Source organism: Halichondria panicea, chromosome 17 (genome assembly GCF_963675165.1).
Source record: "Halichondria panicea chromosome 17, odHalPani1.1, whole genome shotgun sequence".
In the NCBI taxonomy this organism is placed as follows: Eukaryota; Metazoa; Porifera; class Demospongiae; order Suberitida; family Halichondriidae; genus Halichondria; species Halichondria panicea.
Window position 1 is genome coordinate 4,711,208 of NC_087393.1, and position 24,943 is coordinate 4,736,150.

The 24,943-nt window shown below is 41.4% G+C and overlaps 3 protein-coding genes across 7 annotated transcripts; 1 reads left to right on the top strand and 2 right to left on the bottom strand.

Moving 5' to 3' along the window:
* The first annotated feature begins 27 nt into the window (after positions 1 to 27).
* Positions 28 to 6,477, top strand: LOC135351679 (adhesion G protein-coupled receptor L3-like). Of its 3 annotated transcripts, XM_064550748.1 has the most exons (20): positions 28 to 127; positions 641 to 756; positions 807 to 1,002; positions 1,052 to 1,273; positions 1,336 to 1,731; positions 1,784 to 2,210; positions 2,259 to 2,297; positions 2,427 to 2,561; positions 2,609 to 2,662; positions 2,745 to 2,844; positions 3,104 to 3,420; positions 3,664 to 3,710; positions 3,805 to 4,044; positions 4,416 to 4,687; positions 4,780 to 4,915; positions 5,140 to 5,295; positions 5,365 to 5,423; positions 5,474 to 5,685; positions 6,002 to 6,188; positions 6,294 to 6,477. In XM_064550748.1, exons 1-20 carry the CDS (start codon positions 117 to 119, stop codon positions 6,305 to 6,307), a joined length of 3,336 nt encoding a protein of 1,111 aa, XP_064406818.1. In that variant the 5' UTR covers positions 28 to 116; the 3' UTR covers positions 6,308 to 6,477. The 3 variants fall into 3 exon arrangements, with proteins under 3 accessions (XP_064406818.1, XP_064406817.1, XP_064406819.1); XM_064550747.1 differs by lacking the exon at positions 28 to 127 and having other exon boundaries at positions 379 to 756; XM_064550749.1 differs by lacking the exons at positions 28 to 127; positions 641 to 756 and having other exon boundaries at positions 872 to 1,002; positions 1,116 to 1,273.
* A 90-nt stretch (positions 6,478 to 6,567) lies between these two features.
* Positions 6,568 to 8,588, bottom strand: LOC135351683 (ribosomal L1 domain-containing protein 1-like). The gene is made up of 6 exons (XM_064550752.1): positions 8,451 to 8,588; positions 8,248 to 8,393; positions 7,941 to 8,058; positions 7,491 to 7,639; positions 7,334 to 7,432; positions 6,568 to 7,172 (listed from the first exon to the last, which is right to left on the bottom strand). The coding sequence occupies exons 1-6, from the start codon at positions 8,463 to 8,465 to the stop codon at positions 6,677 to 6,679; spliced, it is 1,023 nt and encodes a 340-aa protein (XP_064406822.1). The 5' UTR covers positions 8,466 to 8,588; the 3' UTR covers positions 6,568 to 6,676.
* A 197-nt stretch (positions 8,589 to 8,785) lies between these two features.
* On the bottom strand, positions 8,786 to 23,983 carry LOC135351687 (adhesion G protein-coupled receptor L3-like). 3 transcript variants are annotated; one of them, XM_064550759.1, is made up of 19 exons: positions 15,790 to 16,684; positions 15,524 to 15,710; positions 15,253 to 15,471; positions 14,780 to 15,178; positions 13,583 to 14,729; positions 13,494 to 13,532; positions 13,275 to 13,409; positions 13,160 to 13,213; positions 12,951 to 13,050; positions 12,309 to 12,634; positions 12,010 to 12,056; positions 11,098 to 11,337; positions 10,588 to 10,856; positions 10,372 to 10,507; positions 10,048 to 10,203; positions 9,925 to 9,983; positions 9,659 to 9,873; positions 9,054 to 9,408; positions 8,786 to 8,939 (listed from the first exon to the last, which is right to left on the bottom strand). In XM_064550759.1, exons 1-19 carry the CDS (start codon positions 16,031 to 16,033, stop codon positions 8,899 to 8,901), a joined length of 4,368 nt encoding a protein of 1,455 aa, XP_064406829.1. In that variant the 5' UTR covers positions 16,034 to 16,684; the 3' UTR covers positions 8,786 to 8,898. The 3 variants fall into 3 exon arrangements, with proteins under 3 accessions (XP_064406829.1, XP_064406830.1, XP_064406831.1); XM_064550760.1 differs by lacking the exons at positions 15,253 to 15,471; positions 15,524 to 15,710; positions 15,790 to 16,684 and adding exons at positions 23,522 to 23,734; positions 23,784 to 23,983; XM_064550761.1 differs by lacking the exons at positions 12,309 to 12,634; positions 12,951 to 13,050; positions 13,160 to 13,213; ... (5 more) ...; positions 15,524 to 15,710; positions 15,790 to 16,684 and adding exons at positions 21,059 to 21,384; positions 21,699 to 21,798; positions 21,899 to 21,952; ... (4 more) ...; positions 23,522 to 23,734; positions 23,784 to 23,983.
* Positions 23,984 to 24,943: the final 960 nt, after the last annotated feature.

The following is a 24,943-nucleotide window of genomic DNA, read 5'->3' on the forward strand; positions in this document are numbered from 1 at the left end:
TATTCTGCAAGATAGATTGGGAAACGGTCGTCTTAAAAAAACTGTTTTGCATGCAATAACTACATGGGAGCCAATGGCTATGCATATGAGAAGAAAGCTGAAAAAGACTTTGTGCTATGGTGGTTTGGTGAGTGTTATTACATAATTATCAATTGTGTTTATGTGCAAAAATGGTTTTTGGGGATATAGTACTGCGAGTGGGTGTCTCCGCTGCATGAGCAATGAGACGTGTGATCATGTGCATTCTGCTGACTATATACTCATTAATCATGTTGATTTTAATATCGTTAATTAAATAGCTTGTTTTTATTGGAACTATACAATTATTATCATGTAGGTATGTTTCCTATAGTAATATTTCCCTAATTTATCATGTAGTCATGTTTCTGTAGAAATATGTTTCACTAATGGAGGTATTTACAAAGTTAGCAAAGCAATGTTGTGTATGACTCCTCCAGATAGTAGTAAGTTAAAAGGAATATGTAAAACAATCGATTTAGTTCTATAGTTTAAGAGTAGCAATGCAGAATAAGAAGCTGTTAGTGTTGGCTTGCAGTATTGTACTGTTCTCTCAAGGAGCAAGATGTTCTAACTTCTCACTCAATATAACTGTCACAAGTAACTCACCCCTCGACTGTAGCACTGGGCTGACTTACCCTGGTCCTGCATTTATTAGAGTGGAGTATCGATGGCTGGAGAGGGTCAATAACTCATTGATACCTGACCAGTGGAGCACTCTTAAGACAATGACTACTGGTAAATGTTGCATTGGATTTTCTACTTACTTACTGTAACTATCTATACAGATGCGGACTACAATGTAACTGGACATACTCGACATACTCTACAAAGTTCTAATCAAAGTTTTGAGCAAGACAGCGTTGATTCTGTGCAGCTGAGAATAGTACAGCCAGAACATGGCGGTGGATTGTGCAACTGCTGGGAAATCAGCAAACTGCTGATTACATTTGATGGCAATAGTTACTTTGATCTCCTTAACGAGTAAGTCAATGCATTATCTTGACATTATACTCATGTAATTATAATGTAGAACACGAAGTTGTTACACTAACACCAGTCGTCAACTCACAAGAAATGATACCGGTCCTGTACAGTTCTGTGATGGTAGCGCAGGGGAACCAAGGGGTGTGGTGTTCCTCCCTATTACGCTGGATAATGGCCAAACAGAAGGATGTGAGATGATAGTAAATGGTTCAGCTCTTGTTGATAAGCAACCACCACCGATGAATTGCGAAACCAGTAACCCAAGAATGTGAGTATGTGTTCTTCTGCACGTCCATGATCGTGTGTGCTATAGTATGTTCTCCTACACAGAGAGCTGTCGTATGTGTTGGATTTGGCCCCAGATGGCTGTGACAAGATTGACGTTATTAATGAAGGTATAGAGGTATCGCTAGGCAACTGGGACAGAGACGGTGATTGGATTCCTCTAGCGTACCACACTAGATTATCAACTAATGATCCTCCACTCCAAGTCAGAGACTATGATGTTCCTTATTACAATTGTAGTGGAGTTCACTCATTCAAGATAAGTGTGTGCGGAGATGACTATCTCAGAGATGGACTGCAGATAAGATGGCTGCAACAAGTTAATTTAGTCCCAAACACACTTAGAGACGTAGTGACATTAGACAATGTGTCTATTAGCTTGATTGTGAATGAAACCAGCATCAGTCTACTGAAGGATGGATTTGATCAGGGAAATTTGAGGTATTTTGAACTGAGCTCTATTTAATTATAAGATTCTGATACACGCATACAGCTCAACAAATTGGAATAAAGAGATCAGAAATAGTGGCGTATCTACTGACTGCTCTGGTGGCTCTGATGATCACAAGATAGTGTTTGGTCTCAACTGTACAACCTTTGGCTGTGAGCTTAACAGAACAGACGCTAGTCGCATAGCAACTACAGTCCCACTGAACATCACTCAATTCTTAGAAAAGTTTAACGGCATTTCTACCAACAATTCAAGTGCAGAAAATGCCTCTAATTACTCAGTCCCAGTTCAAGGGAATCAGTCAAATGCAACCGTTTTCAATATCTGCTATCCAGAACTGAACATTAATCCTACATCTGTTACTCCAATGGATGTTACTCCAATGGATAGGACAGCTCCACCTACTTCCAGCATTGATTCATCCTTGGCCGAAGAGTTGGAATCTGCTATCTTAATAGTCTTAAAAATTGTAAGTACACTAAGAAATTTGCATGTTTTCATTGTCTTCCTGCCTTAGATAAATGAAAAGGAAGAATTGAGAGCCATCAAACAAAAAGTAAGTCATATTCTAATCTTGAGAGTAGTGTTACTCTCATCTTAGCTATACTTTGCCCTCGGCCTCAGCGGTTTATTGCCATATGCTATCACTATAACATAATTATATTAGTCCCTATTGTCTTATTAGTCTCCTGCTGAAGCAGCTACTTCTCTGCTCGGCTTGCTGAAGGATCCACAAGTTGACCGGAGAGCTCTTATATATCTACTCAGTGACATTGTAGATCGGGCGAAAAGTATAAACGACAGCCAACAGTTTGGTCAGGTGAGTCCTGATGATTTGTACAACTGAATTCCAAGCATTTCCTGTAGGATGTTTTGGAAGTAGGTGATGAATTACTGAAACAAGCACTGAACACGAGTCAGGTATGTTCATGTGTGTGTATTTTTCATGACATTATTTACCTATTTAGTGTACAACCTCCCTCCCCACTCACACACACTACAGTCCAGCACCATTGTCGGGAGCACACTGCTTGCTACCATTGAGCAACTGGCATTTAATGTGCTCGCTCCAAATGAAGACGGCCTTAGGACATCAAATATTGGTATGGGTTAGAGAGGAGGCTATTGTGTTTTCTTTTCTTTTTCGTTTCTGTACATGCATGTAGGTGTAAAAACAGTGAATGTATGTTTTCTTGGTGCTTCAGACTGGTACTATCCATGCAAGTTTCTTCATAAGAGGGTGCTATACATACGTGTGATTATATGTAGTGCTTCAACAGGTCCTCTTAAGCACAATTATACCATATACGCAGTTGACTTGTGTGTTCATTACTGTATGCACGTTTGGCTCTACATGTACAGAACTGATAGTCCAAGAGGTAGAACAAGATGGGAACGAGGACTCATACTTCACTGGTATTGAAACAACCAACGGCTCCATCCGAGTGCCCACTGAGTTAGTGAGGATGATGGGTAATGGAACTGGACCAGTCACTGCGGCCTCAGTCTACTACAGGAACATGAGTGGACTGCTGCCGACGGGAGAGAATGACACTGTGTTAGCATCTCCAGTGGTCTCCACCAGTCTGCAGTGTGGAGACAAGATCTGTGACACAGCCAACATTCAGCTCAGTCAGCCAGTCATTGTCACACTGAAACACTTCTCACAGTTGGCGCAGGTAAGCTGGTAACCAGGCTAGTGTTAACGAGGAGAGGGGGTGATCCCCGTATTCCCTTCCCCTCCCTCCTGGATAACTAAAGCATTTGTACAGCTACATACAGTGTAAACCCACTTTGAGGCCACCCCTAAAGAAAGGCCAACTGCAATATAAATTGAACTACCACTTAACAACTTAAAGCCATCTCTATATAACGCTTTTGCTCCCTATGTAATAAAGTGATTTCTCTGTCCCTTATTATAGGATAGCAGTGAAATGAAGTGTGTTTTCTGGGACTTCAAAAGAGGAAGGTAGGTAATAGTTGTTGTATTGTTGAGTGCACATTTACTTCTAATTACCTAGTATGTCTTAATTGTGACATTTTTAACTGCTTATTTCATGCAGTGACTCTCGGCTAGTCAATGGAAGATGGAATACTACTGGCTGTGAGAGAAATGACAGTCTCTCTAACTCCACACACACTGTGTGCGAGTGCACACATCTCACCAACTTTGCCATTCTCCTCAGCTCTCAGCCCATAGTGGAAGGTGTGCATGGATTTGCACTGGAAGTGATTGGCTACATTGGTGTATCACTCTCTGTACTAGCCATGCTAGCAACCATTGTAGCATTGGTATACCTAAGGTATGTGGTTCCTTTATAGGTTCTAATGTATAATTAGCTAAACTTCATAGCCTCGTTCCCAGGCTGAATTTTCACTTTCAGCAAATAGGGAAACAATATACTGTATAGCAGGTATATTTCGAGGGTGTAAATGTTCGTGGTTTTCGCTGATTAAGCATCTACCGCAAACATTTATACCCACAAATTTAATATCGCATGCATGCAATGCTGCAGGAAGGCTGCTATTCCGCGAAAATTAAATCCACAACAACCTTTCTAACGGTTATTCCGCAAAAGTTTATACCCTTGAAATATACCCATCATGCGGTAGCATACGTTACATTAGAAAAAAACTTGAACTTTGAACGAGACTTATTGTGTGTGTTGTGCAGGTCTCTCTGGAGCATGCGTAACTACATCCACATCAACTTGTGTGTGAGTCTAATTCTGGCACAGCTGATGTTTGTGAGTGGGGTAACCCCTCACGGAGGAGGGGGTGTGGTGGATCCTGGTTGTCGGACGGCAGCAGTTCTCATGCACTACTTGTTCCTGGTGTCCTTCATGTGGATGCTCATGGAGGGGGTGGTCTTGTATGTGGCCCTCGTCAAAGTCTTTGTTAAAAATCAGAAGAGATACATAATCGGCTTCACAATTTTCAGTTATGGTAAGTTCTTTAATAAACCTTCCTATAGCCAATGTAGCTGAGTACATATAGATTACATGCAACATAAATTTTTAATGTATTTGTGTTTGCAGGTGCCCCTCTGCTGTACATGGGTCTCTGTGTTCCCCTGGGCTTTACTCTGTACCCCGAGGCAGACTATGGCTATGGCTATGTACAAGTCAGTAACAGCACTCAAGACAATGAGACCACCACCCAACAGACCGCTGTGTGAGTGTGCTTATATATAGGAGGTTATAGTAATGGGGAAATCCTTACAGTGAGGTGTCCTGATTGAATTGAATGTAACGTGTCCTATAAATGTCAGGATTTATTATCTATCTATCTATGCTTCTATGCATTGAAGTGTCTTTATTTCATTGAGTCTACATTATGTGTTTGTCGCTTTGTTGCTAAAGAGGTGTCCTACACTGTGTGTTTGTTGTATCCTGCAGCTGCTGGTTGAACCCTCATGGCTACTTCATACAGACGTTCATTGTACCAGTTGTGTTGGTCATTTTGGCAAATTTTGGCTTCTTCATCATGGCATTAGTGATTATGAAAAGACATGCAAAGAAAGAAACGCACAAGAATAGAATACAGAGAGCAAGGTATGGGAAAATTAACGTACACCATTAATTGACTATTATTTATAATTATACCTATGACTGTACGTATAGATATTGGCTAAAGTCTTCAGTTTCCCTGGTAACCATCATGGGTTTGACATGGATCATTGGTGAGACTAATAGAGAGTTTGTCATGTGATAAGCACAAACATTGATACAGGTCTTCTGGTGTTCGAGGTCCCTGCTCTTTTCACGCTGGCGTACATCTTCACGATCTTTGTTGCCTTCCAAGGAGTGGCCATATTCGTCATATTTGTACCCCTCTCCAAGCAAGTGAGAGATGCCTACTCAAAATGGTGGAGGGTTAAAGTGGCAGAGTCTAACATTCTCAGGAATTTTAGCGACTGGTCATTCAGAAGTAAAAGCCAGTCAGTGAGTTCACACAATCACTTTGTTAGCTTTTCTATAATAATTGTAGTCATCTTGTAAGCAGGTAATCCTCTATACTACTGACAGGCCCAAAGCCTCCCATAGCCTCGACTCCAGCCTTGAATAGTGGCTTTCTCAGCGGCTTGGAATCGAGGCTAAGCCTCCCATAGCATGCGTCCAGCCTGTGTTAGCAGGCCACCTAGTTCTTTACTACAGCCAATGTTGGTCTGCTCCAAGGGTGACTGCAGTAGCCATGCAGGAGCCGGGTTTCATAATTGTGTCCACGCACACATTATTATATACTAACTCTGTTTTACAGGTAGTTATAAGCAATGGTAAGACGCCCTCTACAAATCAGCGTAGCTCATCAAATATTTACGAGCTGGAGTCATCAAAGTCACTGTTTGAATCGAAAGCAAGTGTGTCACTGGATACAGAAGAGTCCGAGGCTCCTGACTATGGGTTCACTTTCAACATCACTATGATATTTCCTCAGGGCAAATCAGGTGCATGAACTGAAATTGAAATTTACTCTTGCACAGTGATAAGTATAGCTATAGCAGTCATTATTTATATGCTTGGCGATAATGTAATTCAATACACATGCACAGATCGTGATGTCTAGATCTGAATTGGGAACAACGGAGTGGCAGGATGGATGACATCACCTTTAATTTGATCAGTGTACCCTGTGATTATGTGTGTCGTTTTGTTTTGTTATATACATAACTTTTTATAGTATAATTGTACAGTTTATTGAGAGCTATGGCATTTTAAAATTTATTTATTTATGAATTGGCATCAAACTCTGTTCATAGACTGCTTTGTATGTTACGTATTATCATAACTAATGTACTGATATACCGGACCTTCCCAACAACGAAACGAAAGCGACCAAGATCTTTAATTAAACTTAACTCCAATTAAAACCACAAAAAAGATTGATCTAACGAAATCAAAAGGTAAACTAAACCAAACTAATTGAGTCAGTGAATTAAAGTTTAGTCTTTCGTTTTAGTGCTTTCTCGTACTTTGAACTCTGTACAGTGCTGCCCCGAACCTTCTTCACAGAGAGCTTTGAAATCTTTCTCTTCTTTTTAGGAACAGTTTCTTCCTTGCCAACTTTATCAGTTTCACTTGAATTGTCGACCTCACCGAATTCCAAGCACCTCTCCAGAGGCAAGTCACTGGAATTCATCTTTCTCTTTCTACTCCCTTTTTCTGTCTCCATCGTGGAGTCGTTATCAGTGTCGGTATCGAGCTTGACTCGCTTGGTTTGGGGTCCTTCGTCACTGGCAGCTGGCAGTAGGGCCGGAGGGGGAGGGAGGGAGTTGTAGATAGGGAGGGATATAGAGTCGGGTGTCTTCAGATGAACTGATTGGATATTGTGTAGTCCTCGTGGAATGTGCGAGGAGACTCCTTTAATTGCCGCTAGTGTATTAGTGACCAGGTGCTCACAAGTGAACCCCACCCTTCCAATGGAGACGTTGCTATGGTGTGTGTGGGGGAGGGGGATATCATTATGTAATTCAGGTGAGCACGGGAAAGTTAATTCATACATTGTGACGTAATTACACAAACTGTCAGTATTTCAACGTACATAGCATGGTTTACAAATTATACGACAGTACTATAATTATACGGACCCTACCAGCACGAGCCTAGACCAATGTGTAGGTAGGTGGAGTTTCTAGCTTGCTGAATCTCCAGTGCCAAATCTTTCTTCAACATGTCCACAGGAATTGGCAGCCTGAAAAGAGAATTGGTAGTACTCAACGGACATTCTTAAATATGCTATGTCCACTTACTTTTTCTTTTCGAAGAACCTCTTTCCCAGTAATCGGGGGAGCATCTGGTAGACACGTTTGTCAGACAAGAAGATGTCGTAGTTAGAGCAGAGTTGACGTTTGGACTCAAATGATTTGTAGTTAGTCTTTAGCTTGCTGATGGGAATCACCTGTGTACGCAATCACAAAGATAAAGAGGAACACTAGGTACAAAAATTAATACCAATAGGATCTTTAAAGGGCCATAGCTTTAGTTTTGATGGTCCAACTTGAATATTGTAGGCTATGCATGTAGGTAAGGGAATGTGGGCTGTGATCGAAAATCCCAAAAATTTTGTGATTTTAATTACTGCAATCAGACAAACTGGCGACTAGTTATGGCCACTCAAAGAAATAATTTATGCCAATGCTTTCCGGCTTAGACATACATACACATCATGCATGTACGTTTGCAGTGTGCAACCAACCTACCTTGTTGACGCCTTCGACTTTCTTCTCTTTTAAGAATTCCTTGGCTTCTCCTTTCTCTCTCTTAGTGATGAGGCACAGGTCAGTGCCAGCGACGGGGTAGAGGGTGTGTGGGAGTGGCCTGGGTGGGTCACATGATACCGTGCGGTTACATAGGAACAATGATGATGGCATTTTACCTAGCTTGATTATAACCAACCCATACAATTGAAATATGGTGTGTATCCTAAGTGTGCAACAGGTGATGAATGTATAACAAAACCACATCAAAGAGATTATTATCTCCTTTTGTGTAGGGTTGCCAACTCACACTCTCAATGGTCGGACAGTCCTGTCAGGGATCTTCTTGAGTGCCACCACCATGGAGACAAGAGGATCTTCATCAACCAGCTTAGGCTTGCTCTTCTTTTGCACAGTACTGTGATATGTCTGGAGTGCTGCTACTGCCTTGCTCACCTGTGAAAGCAACAACAGGTTAAGTAGCAGCATACTATTATTATACAGTTCCCTCACCAAAGTCTCATCCATGGTGCTGGTTTGCTCAAGAAAAGACTTGGCTGGGTTGCAACCACGTGGCTTTACCTCAGTATAAACACGCCCTCGCAAACGGCATTTATCTAGATATCTATTCCGTTCTATTAAGGAAACATCGGCCTCTATTTATTTCATCCAAGATTTGCAATAATCTCAGTTACCCGCGAGGTTACTGGGAAATAAATTAGCCCTCATTAAGCGAGGCAAGGATGTTTATCGAGGTCATATGTGAAGTACATTGAAATCTACTTCCGTTTCCAATCCCTCTCTCCACATCTATGATCATATCGACAACCTTTGCCCACATTTCAATGTCTTATAACAAATCAGTTCTCAATCTGTACACAATATATAACAACATGATATCTAGGCACATTATAATTATACAATGATCAGCAAGGTAGAAAGTTATTGGATAATGACGTCATCAATCATGCACTCCACTGTTCCCAATGCAGACATCTCGATCTGTGTGCATTGTGCATGCATTGTGTACATCGTAAGCATAATAATAGAACATAGAACGAAGACTAATCAGTATATACTTATTTTTGTCCACACTTTCAATTTCAGTTTACTTACCTGATTTGTCCTGAGGGTATATCATAGTAATGTTGAAAGCGAACCCATAGTCAGGAGCAGTAACGTCAGGAATCTTGAACCGCTCTGTATCTGCCAGTAACACATTAGTGCTTGACTTAAAAGTCGCTTTCGATTCGCACCGTGACTTGTCCTGAGGGTACATCATAGTGATGTTGAAAGCGAACTCATAGTCAGGAGTAGTAACGTCAGGAGTCTTGGTCCCGTCTGTATCCAGTGACAAACTCGACTCAAAAGTCGCTTTCGATTCGCACTGTGACTTCAATATACTGGACTCCAGCTCGTAAATATTTGATGAGCTACGCTGATTTCTAGAAATCGTTTTACCATTGCTTACCTGTACAACAGTATAAAGAGATGGATTAATTATAGCTAATGGGAAACTTATAAAGTGTTATACTATAATAGTCACCCTTGGGCAGAACAACAGTGCATAGCAGTAATAAAAAGGCTGATGGACTGGTAACACAAGCTGAAATAAACAAGCTGCTATGGAACTTGGGCTTCGACTGTCAGTATTATAGATGGTGAGTGACCTGCTTACAAGGTGACCATGCACAATTAACAAAGTGATTGTGTGAACTCACTGAACTGCTGTTGTTTCTGAATGACAAGTCGGTAAAGTGACTGCTGAGAATGTCAGACTCTGCCACTTTAACCCTCCACCATTTTGAGTAGGCCTCTCTCACTTGCTTGGAGAGGGGTACAAATATGACGAAGATGGCCACTCCTTGGAAGGCAACAAAGATCGTGAAGATGTACGCCAGCGGGGAAAGAGCAGGGACCTCAAACACCAGAAGACCTGTATCAATGTTTGTGCTTGTCACATGATGAAACTCTCTATTAGGCTCACCAATGATCCATGTCAGACCCATGATGGTTACCAGGGAAACTGAAGACTTAAGCCAATATCTACATAGGTGTACATAATTTATATAATTATATTGGCATAAAGGTGCCATTTTAATTCCCATACTTTGTTTTCTGTATTCTATCCTTGTGTGTCTGCTTCTTTGCATGTCTGTTCATGATCACTAGTGCCATGATGAAGAAGCCAATATTTGCCAAAATGACCAACACAACTGGTACAATGAACGTCTGTATGAAGTAGCCATGAGGGTTCAACCAGCAGCTGCAGGATAAAACAAACACATAGTGAAGGACAATTCATATAAACAGGACATCCAATATAGAAGTACAATGAACAGACACATCACATGCAGAACACGGTACAATTCAATTTCCCTTTACTCTAATCTTGATTGAGATTATAATGGCTCCTATATATACGCACACTCACACAGCGGTCTGTTGGGTGGTGGTCTCATTGTCTTGAGTGCTGTTAGTGACTTGTACATAGCCATAGCCATAGTTTGCCTTAGGGTACAGAGTAAAGCCCAGGGGAACACAGAGGCCCATGTACAGCAGAGGGGCACCTGCAAACAGAACTAACTCTTAAAACATTGTTGTAATCTATGTACGCAGCTACATTGGCTATAGTAATTAAAGAACTTACCATAACTGAAAATTGTGAAGCCCATTATGTATCTCTTCTGATTTTTGACAAAGACTTTGACGAGGGCCACATACAAGACCACCCCCTCCATGAGCATCCACATGAAGGACACTAGGAACAAGTAGTGCATGAGAACTGCTGCTGTCCGACAACCAGGATCCACCATACCCCCTCCGTGAGGGGTTACCCCACTCACAAACATCAGCTGTGCCAGAATTAGACTCACACACAAGTTGATGTGTATGTAGTTACGCATGCTCCAGAGAGACCTGCACAACACACACAATAATTAAGTAGCCTCGTTCAAAGTCTATTTGCCTACATGTATTGATATGAAATTGAAATCGGGAACAGGCTAACACAATAACAAGTTCAGCTAATTATTGCATGCATAGTCAGAAACCAAACAGAGCTATAGAATGCTTACACAACAGAACCTCTATGAAGGAAACTGTCTAAAAGAAAGCTGTCTAAAAGGAAGCTGTCTAAGAAGTGCAAACACATAGTTACCTTAGGTATACCAATGCTACAATGGTTGCTAGCATGGCTAGTACAGAGAGTGATACACCAACGTAGCCAATCAGTCCCAGTACGAATGCATGCACACCTCCCACTATGGGCTGAGAGCTGAGGAGAATGGCAAAGTTGGTGAGATGTGTGCACTCGCACACAGTGTGTGTGGAGTTAGAGAGACTGTCATTTCTCTTACAGCCTTTAGTATTCCATCTTCCATTGACTAGCCGAGAGTCACTGCACGAAATAATTATTAGCAGTGTCTAATTGCAGTGGTCAAACACGGAAGGAATGATGCCGCGGTGCTGATGCCTCGGTGGAGGTGACAAAGCTACATAACATAGCTAATTAATAGCTTATACACACATTATAAGAACATAATTAATTTTGCTGCATGCAGAATAATGCAGAATCACAGGGAAACTCCAAGAGTGGGAAATGATCGACTATGATTGTTTATAAAAAGGATCGATGCCAACAAGTCTAATGGCTGCTGCATCAGTAGAGCCTTGCAGCTCTCTGCTCACTCTTGCAGCTACCAATATCTAGTGAGCCTACTAAGTAGAATAGCAACACTCCATGGACAAGTTTTTCTACACACTCTTCTGAAAAGGCTGCATTTATATTGGCATTCCAAGTAAGCAAAACCGGCTAACTCGAGAACGAAACATAATTTTGATCTACGAATTAAAATCCAAGAAAATATGACTATATAGAAGCCTATAGAACTCTTATACTTGCACTTCATTGATCCTTGAGCAGCTGTTAGCAGTCTACACACAGACACACAGACACACACTACCGTATACCTCGCTTGCGCATGCGCACCGAGCCATAATAATACCATGCAGCAGCTGACATTTCCCCAATACTAATAGTGCACTCGACAATACTACAACTGTTACCTACCTTCCTAGTATGAACTCCCAGAAAACACACTTCATTTCACTGTTATCCTATAATAAGGGACAGAGAAACCACTTTATGAACACTTGCATGTGGGAGCCCATTATTTTATATAGAGGTGGCCTTAGGGTAGTTCAATTTGTACACAATCTATAATTGCAGTTGTCCTTTTTTTAGGATGGCCTTAAAAAAGTGGGTTTTCAATGTATAAGATACAATGCTTCAGTTATCAAGGGGGGAGGGGAGGGGAATACAGGGCTCACCCCCTCTCCCCGTTAATACTAGCCTGGTTACCAGCTTACCTGTGCCAACTGTGAGGAGTGTTTCAGTGTCACAATGACTGGCTGGCTCAGTGTAATGTTGGCTGTATCACAGATCTTGTCCCCATACTGCAGACTGGTGGAGACCACTGGAGATGCTAACACAGTGTCCCTTTCTCCCGGCAGAGTCCCGGGCAACAGTCTACTCATGTTCCTGTAGTAGACTGAGGCCACGGTGACTGGTCCAGTTCCATTACTTATGATCCTCACTAACTCAGTGGGCACTCGGATGGAGCTGTTGGTTGTTTCAATACCAGTGAAGTATGAGTCGTCGTTCCCATCTTGTTCTACCTCTTGAACTATCAGTTCTGTAGAACATTATTGCATTACAGTAATGAACAGATACGTACGTATATGGTTTAGAGTATGTGTGGTTTAAGAATATCTCTTCGAGGACCTGTTAAATGAAGCATGCAAGTATAATTATAACATGCACACTGTATGAAAAACTGGGAAGTATTGGAGCACTAAACAAACGTGCATTTCCTGTTTACAGCTACACTGTAAATTAGTGTGTTTCTATAGCTACAAAAACTAATGACCTTAATTGTAACAAAAGGGAAATGAATTGTGATAACCTGTACCTCCCACCTTTAGCATAATAACCTCCTCTCTAACCCATACCAATATTTGATGTCCTAAGGCTGTCTTTAGTCAGAGAGAGCACGTTAAATGCCAGCTGCTCAATGGTAGCAAGCAGTGTACTACCGACAATGGCGCTGGACTGTAGTGTGTGTGCATGAGTGGGCTTGTATGAGGAGGAGGGAGGTTGTACACTAAATAGGTAAATGGTGCATGTCATGGAATTATGTTAAATATACACATGAACACACCTGAGTAGTGATCAGTGATTGATTCAGCAAGTCATCACTCACTTCCAAAACAATCTATATACAAGAAATGCTTACATCAATGACTTTCAGTTGTTCACAAATCATCTGTACTCACCTGACCAAACTGTTGGCTGTCATTGATACTCGCCCGATTTACCATGTCACTGAGCAGATACATAACAGCTCTCCGGTCAACTTGTGTACCATTCCTTACCAAGTCTCGTAGAGAAGCAGCTGCTTGACCAGGAGGCTAATTGCATGCAGATAGAATTATGAGGTATGCACAATAATAAAATAATGGATGAGAGTATAAAATTATTAGAATGTGACTTACTTTTTGCTTGATGGCTGTTAAATTTTCATTTTCATTTATCTAAGGCAGGATCACAATAAAAAAACATGCAAATTTCTCATTGTACTTACAATGCTTGAAACATTTGAGATAGTAGATTCCAGCTCTTTGGCCAAGGATAAATCAATGCTGGAAGTAGCTGGAGCTGTTGGGGTTGACGCCACTTGAATGGAGCTTGTAGAGGACTCTCGGACAGATGTGCTTGCAGAAGACACTCCAGTAGGACTCACAATTGATGCCACTTGAATGGAGCTTGTAGAGGACTCTGGGACAGATGTGCTTGCAGAAGATACTCCAGTGGTGCTCATAATCGAGGGCACTTGAATGGAGCTTGTAGAGGACCCTCGGACAGATGTGCTTGCAGAAGATACTCCAGTGGTGCTCATAATCGAGGGCACTTGAATGGAGCTTGTAGAGGACCCTGGGACAGATGTGCTTGCAGAAGATGCTCCAGTGGTGCTCATAATTGACGCCACTTGAATGGAGCTTGTAGAGGACCCTCGGACAGATGTGCTTGCAGAAGACACTCCAGTGGTGCTCATAATTGACGCCACTTGAATGGAGCTTGTAGAAGACCCTCGGACAGATGTGCTTGCAGAAGACACTCCAGTGGTGCTCATAATTGAGGCCACTTGAATGAAGCTTGTAGAGGACCCTGGGACAGATGTGCTTGCAGAAGACACTCCAGTGGTGCTCATAATTGAGGCCACTTGAATGGAGCTTATAGAAGACCCTCGGACAGATGTGCTTGCAGAAGATACTCCAGTGGTGCTCATAATTGAGGCAACTTGAATGGAGCTTGTAGAGGACCCTCGGACAGATGTACTTGCAGAAGATAATCGAGTAGGGACAATCGACACCACTTGAATGGAGCTGGACTCTCGAACAGATGTGCTTGCAGCAGTAGCACTTAGATGATGGAAAATAGTTGACATCACTGCTTCTTCTGTTGATGTAGTTAAACCGCCCATTGAGACAACAGATGTTATATTAATCTTGTGTTTTGATATTGTTGTATTTGACTGATTGCCTGGAACTGGCATTAGTTGAGTGATGTTCAGTGGGACTGTAGTTGCTATGCGACTAGCCTCTGTTTTTGTGTTCTCACAGCCGAAGGTTGTACATTTGAGACCAAACACTATCTTGTGATTATCAGAGGCACCAGAGCAGTCAGTAGATACGCCACCATTTCTGATCTCTTTATTCCAATATGTTGAGCTGTATTATGAGTGTATCAGAATCTGACACATTTAAATATAGCAAAATACCTCAAATATCCCTGATCAAATCCATCCTCCAGTAGACTGGTGCTGGTTTCATTCACAATCAAGCTAATAGACACATTGTCCAGTGTCACTACGTCTCTCATTATATTTGGGTATAAAAAAACCTGTTGCAGCCATCTTATCTGCAGTCCATCTCTGAGATAGTCATCTCCGCACACACTTATCTTAAATGACTGAACTCCAGTACAATTGTTATAAGGAACATCATAGTCTCTGATTCGGAATGTTGGATTATTGGTGTATAATTTATGATCATGGTACGCTAGAGGAATCCAATCACCGTCTCTGTCCCAGTTGCCTAGTGATACCTCTATACCCTCATTATTGCGTTCAATCTCGTCACAGCCATCTGGGGCCAAATCCAACACATATGACAGCTCTCTGTGTAGGAGAACATACTGCATGTAATAACAATCATAGAGTTGACGTGCGTGCAGGTACAGAAACACACTCACATTCTTGGTTTACTGGTTTCGCAATTCATCGATGGTGGTTGCTTATCAACAAGAGTTGAACCATAATTGACTCTCCAACATTCTTTTGTTTTCAATTTGCCATTATTCAGCCAAACAGGGTGGAACACCACACCCCTTGGTTCCCCTGCGCTACCTCCACAGAATTGTAGAGTACCAGCTCCATTTCTTGTGAGTTGACTGTCGTTGCATCTGCTTTCTCTACATTCAATACATTTGTAAGTATAACATCAAGATAATGCTATTGACTCACTCAGTAAGGAAATCAAAGTAACTATCGCTATCAAATATAACCAGCAGTTTGCTGATTTCCCAGCAGTTGCACAATCCACTGCCATGTTCTGGCTGTACTATTCTCAGCTGCACATAATCAACGCTGTCTTGATCAGAACTTTGATTAGAACTTTGTAGAGTATGTCCAGTTACATTATAGTCAGCATCTGTAGATAGTATATGTATATATACATGCATGCATGTACGTATACAGTAAGTAGAAAATAGAAGAGAACACTATTTTACCAGTGGTCATTGCTTCAAGAGTGCTCCACTGGTCAGGTATCAATTTGCCTCCATTCCACTCAAGCCATCGATACTCCACTCTAACAAATGCAGGACCAGGGTAAGTCAGCCCAGTGCTACAGTTGAGGGTTGAGTTACTTGTGAGAGTTATATTGAGTGAGAAGTTAGAACATCTTGCTCCTTGAGAGAACAGTACAATACTGCAAGCCAGCACTAACACTGCAAGTTGTCTCTTAGTCTGCATTGCTACTCTGAACTACAGTATAGCTACATTGAATAGTTCAATGATTTTATTTTAACACTCACTGCTATCTGGGGAGTTGATACAACTACTAGTATTTCAACTTCCTCCATACCATACATCAATTAGTTTGGGAAACACTATATGTATGAAACACACCTACACACATACAGATGCAACAAAGCATACACATTAGTCTATAACATATGCATGGAACGATAACAGATGACCAAAGATACATGATCACGTACGTCTCACGGCACCTCTCAGTCAGGTATAATACCCGAAACGTTATAAATAGCACTATGCAACAACCAAACCATAACACACAGTCATCATTATGTAAGCCATTGTTATGTATTTCCAGAGCTAGTTTTTCACCCTATAACTTAATTGTAGAGCATTACCTCAACACGATATGGTAGTTGCCAGACGGTCTATTTATGTTTGGCTATCACACACTGATCAACTGCAAAGAACTAATATATTAAGAGTGGCTTGTCAAGCCGATACGATTCTAAAGTTCTCAGAATACTACATGAACATGTTTTGATATCACAAACATGGCTTAAACTGAACAAACGATCGCTGGCATTGAAAATGCTCAATATCTGCAGGGGCGTAGCCAGACTTTTGAGACAGGGGTTTCTTTCAGAAAAATCAGCGGCGCGATAGCGCCGCGAAATTTTGTGGCCACGCCCACTTCCGGTACCACACCCTCTTGATTGGGGCACACCTACTGTTTATTGACTATTGTTCATGACTTTTTTACATGTTTGTGGAAGCTAGCTAGCTGTAGACGTAACATACTAGGCATGCAGGTGCCAATTGTGTATTGCTAGTCTAGCTGAGCAACAATTAAATGTCACCTGAGAGGTTTCATGTGGCTGAGATTGTTCTAAACTTGTACACTTCCTGAATAAAGTTGTGCTTAGAGCTGAGTCTGAGAATACTGGAGCATTCAGGATTGATACTAGATCTAGAACTTAAGTCTTGGTCTTCTTTGTTTGAGGTAGCTAGCTAGCTGAGACTAACTAGCTGAGACAAAGCCAAAGTGAAACGCTTCACGGTGCTGCTCTGATTATTGATTTGCAGCCACGTGTGAAAAGATGGGCAGGGCTGCATGATTTCAATTATAGGGAGCCCTGCCCAATTTTCTCAGCAGCCCTGGGGGGGTTTCTGGGCAACCAGGAAACAATGGTAGCTACGCCCCTGATCTGTACGAGGAATACCGGACAATAATTCTCACACTCTTTCTAAGCAACATCTCTAATCACTGTTGGAGAATGCATTTCGATGTGATGTCCTCTGATAACAGCTTTCATGGTCATCTTGGTCCCGTTTAATTAATTGGGGGTATTCTACAAGGACCAAAATTGTTGAGATGTCCATTACATGTATTGCAATCTCGACCATTTAATGGAAAGTTTCAACGGACTCATTTGTCTTCCAAGTGTCTTCTTGATCGGATATTCCCCAAATGTGGATCAATGCAAGCAAAAAATTTCTTAATCAGTTGGAGGTTGATTCTCTAACGAGACCCCAAGTTCACAATGAACAGATAATTATGTTGCAGCATTTTTTTAATTCAGATCTGTTCATCCTCTGGTTTCAATCGTTTATTGTAGGAATATAATGTCACACATTACAATTTTAAGTAAACAGAGGCCTCTGGGCCAAGCCGCAGATTGAGAATAGTAGCCGTCGCCTTCCTTGGGAGGGCGGAGTTAAATTCACATGCATGCATGGCAGTACTAAGACGCCTCATATAACATCACTTTTATAATTAGTTCTATACCGCCCTTTCAATGTCAGATGTTGTTATAATTATATAAGTATTTAATCTGTATACACATGACTTCTATACATGACTTCTTTAACTATAATTATAGAGTTTACTGACAGACAGGAAAAAATGCGAGACACACCTTATAATTATACAATGTTCAGTAAGGAAGGCAGTTATTACATGTCCAGTGATGTCATCAATCCTGCACTCCACTGTTCCCAATGCAGACATCTCGATCTGTGCATGTGTAGAAGTACATTGCAAGCATAATTATATTGAAACTACATACTTATCACTGTACAAGAAGATCACAGTTTCAGTTCACCTGATTTGCCCTGAGGGTATATCAGAGTGATGTTGAAAGTGAACCCATAGTCAGGTGCAGTAACGCCAGGAGTCTTGGTCCCTTCTGTATCCAGTGACACACTCGACTCAAAACCCACTTTTAATATATTGGACTCCAGCTCATAAATATTTGATGAGCTACGCTGATTTTTAGAGGGGGTCTTACCATTGTTTACCTGTAAAACAGAGTTACTATAATAATTATTATTTGCGTGGATTAAGCAGACAAAATGAGCATGAAATCTGATTATTACAGTCACCCTTGGCAGTATAGAATGACTTGTTCACAAGAACGTGATTGTGTGAACTCACTGAACTGCTGTTGTTTCTGAATGACAAGTCACTAAAGTAACTGCTGAGAATGTCAGACTCTGCCACTTTAACCCTCCACCATTTTGAGTAGGCATCTCTCACTTGTTTGGAGAGGGGCACAAATATGACGAAGATGACCACTCCTTGGAAGGCAACAAAGATCGTGAAGATGTAGGCCAGTGGGAAAAGAGCAGGGACCTCAAACACCAGAAGACCTGTATCAATTTTTGTGCTTGTCACATGACAAACTCTCTATTCAAGTATAGGCTCACCAATGATCCATGTCAAACCCATGATGGTTACCAAGGAAACTGAAGACTTTAACCAATATCTACATAGGTGTATATATTTCAAGCAAATGGCATAAAGGTGCCTCATACTTTGTTCTCTGTATTCTATTCTTGTGTGTTTCTTTCTTTGCATGTCTGTTCATGATCACTAGTGCCATGATGAAGAAGCCAATATTTGCCAAAATGACCAACACAACTGGTACAATGAACGTCTGTATGAAGTAGCCATGAGGGTTCAACCAGCAGCTGCAAGATACAACAAACACACAGTGAATCTCCTAAATGTAGAAATAAGGACACCTCACATATACAGTTCCATAAAAATATCAGGACACTTCACAGAACACGGTACAATTCAATTTCCCTTTACTCTAATTAAATTGAGATTATAATACCTCCTATATATACGCACACTCACACAGCGGTCTGTTGGGTGGTGGTCTCATTGTCCTGAGTGCTGTTACTGACTTGTACATAGCCATAGCCATAGTCTGCCTCAGGGTACAGAGTAAAGCCCAGGGGAACACAGAGGCCCATGTACAGCAGAGGGGCACCTGCAAACACAATATTCTTAAAGCATTAAAAATTGATGTTGCATGTAATATATGTACGCAGCTACATTGGCTATAGATAAAGAACTTACCATAACTGAAAATTGTGAAGCCGATTATGTATTTTTTCTGATTTTTGACAAAGACTTTGACAAGGACCAAATACAAGACCACCCCCTCCATGAGCATCCACATGAAGGACACCAGGAACAAGTAGTGCATAAGAACTGCTGCCGTCCGACAACCAGGATCCACCACACCCCCTCCCCCGTGAGGGGTTACCCCACTCACAAACATCAGCTGTGCCAGAATTAGACTCACACACAAGTTGATGTGGATGTAGTTACGCATGCTCCAGAGAGACCTGCACAACACACACAATAATTAAGTAGCCTCGTTCAAAGTCTATTTGCCTACATGTATTTGATATGAAATTGAAATCGGGAACAGGCTAACACAATACAAAATTCAGCTAATATTATTGCATGCATTGTCAGAAACCAAACAGAGCTATAGAATGCTTACACAACAGAACCTCTAGAGATGAAGGAAGCTGTTTAAAAGGAAGCTGTCTAAGAAGTGCAAACACATAGTTACCTTAGGCATACCAATGCTACAATGGTTGTTAGCATGGCTAGTACAGAGAGTGATACACCAATGTAGCCAATCACTTCCAGTACGAATGCATGCACACCTCCCACTATGGGCTGAGAGCTGAGGAGAATGGCAAAGTTGGTGAGATGTGTGCACTCGCACACAGTGTGTGTGGAGTTAGAGAGACTGTCATTTCTCTCACAGCCCCTAGTATTCCATCTTCCATTGACTAGCCGAGAGTCACTGTATGAAATAATTATTAGCAGTGTTTAATTGCAGTGATCAAACACGGAAGGAATGATGCCTCGGTGCCTCGGTGGAGGTGACAAAGCTGCATAACATAAAGTTACTAGCTAATTAATAGCTTATACACACATTATAATTATCATAATGAACATTTTTCATTCATTAATTTTGCTGCATGCAGAATCACAGGGAAACTCCAAGAGTGGGAAATGATCGACTATGATTGTTTTAAATAGGATCGATGCCAACAAGTCTAAAAATGAATGGCTGCTGCATCAGCAGAGCCTTCCAGCTCTCTACTCACTCTTGCAGCTACTATAATATCTAGTGAGCTAACTACTAGCAACACTCCATGGACAAGTTTTTCTACGCACTCTTCTGAAAAGGCTGCATTGGCATTCCAGGTAAGTAAAACTAGGCATAACTCGAGAACGAAACATACTTTTGATCTACGAATTAAAATCTAAGAAAATATGACTATAGATCTATAGAAACTCTTATACTTGCACTTCATTGATCCTTGAGCAGCTGTAGCAGTCTACACACAGACACACACACCAGCAGCTGACATTTCCCCAATGCTAATAGTGCACTAGACAGTACTACAACTATTACCTACCTTCCTAGTATGAACTCCCAGAAAACACACTTCATTTCACTGCTATCCTATAATAAGGAACAGAGAAACCACTTTATGAACACTTGCATGGGGAGCCCATTTATATAGAGGTGGCCTTAGGGTAGTTCAATTTGTATAATTGCAGTTGTCCTTTTTTTAGGGTGGCCTTAAAAAAGTGGGTTTCTAATGTAAGATACAATGCTTCAGTTTCCAGGAGGGAGGGGAAGGGAATACAGGGATCACCCTCTCTCCTCGTTAATACTAGCCTGGTTACCAGCTCACCTGCGCCAACTGTGAAGAGTGTTTCAGTGTGACAATGACTGGCTGACTGAGCTGAATGTTGGCTGTATCACAGATCTCGTCCCCACACTGCAGACTGGTGGAGACCACTGGAGATGCTAACACAGTGTCCCTCTCTCCCAGCAGAGTCCCGGGTAGCAGTCCACTCATGTTCCTGTAGTAGACTGAGGCCACAGTGACTGGTCCAGTTCCATTACTTATGATCCTCACTAACTCAGTGGGCACTCGGATGGAGCTGTTGGTTGTTTCAATACCAGTGAAGTACGAGTCATCGTTCCCATCTTGTTCTACCTCTTGGACTATCAGTTCTGTAGAACATTATTGAACGTGCATACAGTAATGAACTCACAAATACATTCGAATGGTTTAATTGTATAAGAGTATGTGGTTTAAGAATATATCTCTTCAAGGACCTGTTAAATGAAGCATGCAAGTATAATTATAACATGCACACTGTATGAAAAACTGGGAAGTATTGGAGCACTAAACAAACGTGCATTTCCTGTTCTGTAAATGTAATGTTTCTATGTAGAGCTACAACAACTAATGACCTTAATTAGAAATGAATTGTGATAACCTGTACCTCCCACCTTTAGCACAATAGCTACCTCTCTACCCATACCAATATTGGATGTCCTAAAGCCGTCTTCATTTGGAGCGAGCACATTAAATGCCAGCTGCTCAATGGTAGCAAGCAGTGTACTCCCGACAATGGCGTTGGACTGTAGTGTGTGTGCATGAGTGGGCTTGTTTGAGTGTGGAGAGAGGGTGTACACTAAATAGTGGTAAATGATGCATGTCGGAATAAACACATGAACACACCTGAGTAGTGATCAGTGATTGATTCATCAAGTCATCACTCATTTCCAGAACATCCTACAAGAAATGCTTACATCAATGACATTCAGTTGTTCACTGTATTTACTCACCTGACCAAACTGTTGGCTGTCGTTGATACTCGCCCGATTTACCATGTCACTGAGCAGATACATAACAGCTCTCTGGTGAACTTGTGTACCATTCCTTACAAAGTCTAGCAGAGAAGTAGCTGCTTGACCAGGAGGCTAATTGGAGATAGAATTTTACAGAATTATGAGGTATGCCACAATAATGGATATGAGAATATAACATTGTATACTCACAAGATTAGAATGTGGCTTACTTTTTTCTGGATGGCTCTCAATTTGTCACTTCCATTTATCTAAGGCAGGATAGCAATGAAAAAATATACACATTTCTTGGTGTACTTACAGTGCTTGAAACATTTGAGATAGTGGATTCCAGCTCTTTTTTGGCCAAAAATGAATCATTGCTGGAAGTAGCTGGAGCTGTTGGGGTTGACGCCACTTGATTAGAGCTTGTAGAGGACCCTGGGACAGATGTGCTTGCAGAAGATACTCCAGTGGTGCTCATAATTGAGGCCACTTGAATGGAGCTTGTAGAGGACCCTCGGACAGATGTGCTTGCAGAAGACACTCCAGTGGTGCTCATAATTGAGGCCACTTGAATGGAGCTTGTAGAGGACCCTCGGACAGATGTGCTTGCAGAAGATAATCGAGTAGGGACAATCGACACCACTTGAATGGAGCTGGACTCTCGGACAAATGTGCTTGCAGCAGTAGCACTTAGATGATGGAAAATAGTTGACATCACCGCTTCTTCTGTTGATGTAGTTAAATCGCCCATTGAGACAACAGATGTTATATTAATCTTGTGTTCTGGTATTGTTGTATTTGACTGATTGCCTAGAACTGGCATTAGTTGAGTGATGTTCAGTGGGACTGTAGTTGCTATGCGACTAGCCTCTGTTTTTGTGTTCTCACAGCCGAAGGTTGTACATTTGAGACCAAACATTATCTTGCGATTATCAGAGGCACCAGAGCAGTCAGTAGATACGCCACCATTTCTGATATCTTTATTCCAATTATTTGAGCTGTACGAGTGTATCAAAACCTTATACATTTAAATATAGCAAAATACCTCAAATATCCCTGATCAAATCCATCCTCCAGTAGACTGATGCTGGTTTCATTCACAATCAAGCTAATAGACACATCGTCCAATGTCACTACGTCTCGTTTCCTATCATGATTAAAAGAAACGTATTGCAGCCATCTTATCTGCAGTCCATCTCTGAGATAGTCATCTCCGCACACATTTATCTTGAATGACTGAACTCCACTACAATTGTAGTAAGGAACATCATAGTCTCTGATTCGGATCGTACTATGATCATTAGTTGATCTATCATGATACACTAGAGGAATCCAAGTGCCGTCTCTGTCCCAGTTGCCTAGCGATACCTCTATACCCTCCTTTTTATTCTTGTCAATTTTGTCACAGTCATCTGGGGTCAAATCCAGCACATATGACAGCTCTCTGTGTAGAAGAACATACTGCATAAAGTTACGCTCAACGATAGACATGCAGATAAGAAACACTCACATTCTTGGGTTACTGGTTTCGCAATTCATCGGTGGTGGTTGCTTATCAACAAGAACTGAACCATCGACTATCATCTCACATCCTTTTGTTTGGCCATTTTCCATCCTAATAGGGAGGGACACCACACCCCTTGGTCCCCCTGCGCTACCTCCACAGAACTGTAGAGGACCGGCTCCATTTTTTGTGAGTTGACTGTCATTACAGCTGCTTTCTCTACATTATGTACAAATACGTATAATGTCAAGATAATGTATTGACTTACTCGTTAAGGAGATCAAAGTAACTATTGCCATCAAATGTAACCAGCAGTTTGCTGATTTCCCAGCAGTTGCACAATCCACCGCCATGTTCTGGCTGTACTATTCTCAGCTGCACAGCATCAACGTTGTTTTGATCAGAACTTCGTAGACTATGTCCAGTTGAATTATAGTCAGCATCTATAGACATATAGTATGTATATACATGTACAGTAAATAAATAGAAAGTACTATGCAAAATTACCAGTAGTCATCGTCCTAAGAGTGCTCCACTGGTCAGGTATCAATAATGTATTGACCCACTCCAGCCATTGATACTCCACTCTAACAAATGCAGGACCAGGGTAAGTCAGCCCAGTGCTACAGTTGAGAGGTGAGTTACTCGTGACAGTTATATTGAGTGAGAAGTTAGAACATCTTGCTCCTTGAGAGAACAGTACAATACTGCAAGCCAGCACTAATACTACAAGTTGTCCCTTAGTCTGCATTGCTACCCTGAACTACAGTACAGCTACATCAATGACTTTCTTTTAATACTCACTGCTATCTGGGTAGTTGATACAACTATCTACTATTCTCAATACCATACATCAATTAGTTTGGGAAACACTACGTATACATGTATATGAAACACACCTACACACATACAGATGCAACAAAGCATACACATTAGTCTATAACATATGCATGGAACGATAACAGATGACCAAAGATACATGATCATGTACGTCTCACGGCACCACTCAGTCAGGTATAATACCTGAAACGTTATAAATAGCACTATATATGCAACAACCAAACCATAGCACACAGTCATCATTATGTAAGCCGTTGTTATGTATTTCCAGAGCTAGTTTTTCACCCTATATAATTGTAGAGCATTACCTCAACATGGTAGTTGCCAGACGGTCTATTTATGTTTGGCTATCGCACACTGATCAACTGCAAAGAACCAGAGTGGCTTTCTCAAGCCGATGGGATTCTAAAGTTCTTAGAATACTACATGAAAATGTTTTGATATCACAAACATGGCTCAAACTGTGAACAAACGATCGCTGGCATCGAAAATGCTCAATATCTGTACGAGGAATACCGGACAATAATCCCCACACTCTTTCTAAGCAACGTCTCTAATCACTGTTGGAGAATGCATTTCGATATGATG

Coding starts and splice junctions, on each gene's coding strand:
- LOC135351679 (XM_064550747.1), top strand. CDS start 522: ATGCAGAATAAGAAGCTGTTAGTGTTGGCTTGCAGTATTGTACTGTTC. Junction 4,045..4,415: donor GTAGCATTGGTATACCTAAG/GTATGTGGTTCC, acceptor TGTGTTGTGCAG/GTCTCTCTGGAGCATGCGTA. Junction 5,424..5,473: donor GGGTTTGACATGGATCATTG/GTGAGACTAATA, acceptor ACATTGATACAG/GTCTTCTGGTGTTCGAGGTC.
- LOC135351683 (XM_064550752.1), bottom strand. Junction 8,059..8,247: donor ACTGTCCGACCATTGAGAGT/GTGAGTTGGCAA, acceptor TGACCCACCCAG/GCCACTCCCACACACCCTCT. Junction 7,640..7,940: donor AAGTCGAAGGCGTCAACAAG/GTAGGTTGGTTG, acceptor TTGCGTACACAG/GTGATTCCCATCAGCAAGCT.
- LOC135351687 (XM_064550759.1), bottom strand. CDS start 16,033: ATGCAGACTAAGAGACAACTTGCAGTGTTAGTGCTGGCTTGCAGTATT. Junction 12,635..12,950: donor CCTTAGGACATCAAATATTG/GTATGGGTTAGA, acceptor AATGTTCTACAG/AACTGATAGTTCAAGAGGTA. Junction 9,874..9,924: donor GGGTCTGACATGGATCATTG/GTGAGCCTAATA, acceptor ACATTGATACAG/GTCTTCTGGTGTTTGAGGTC.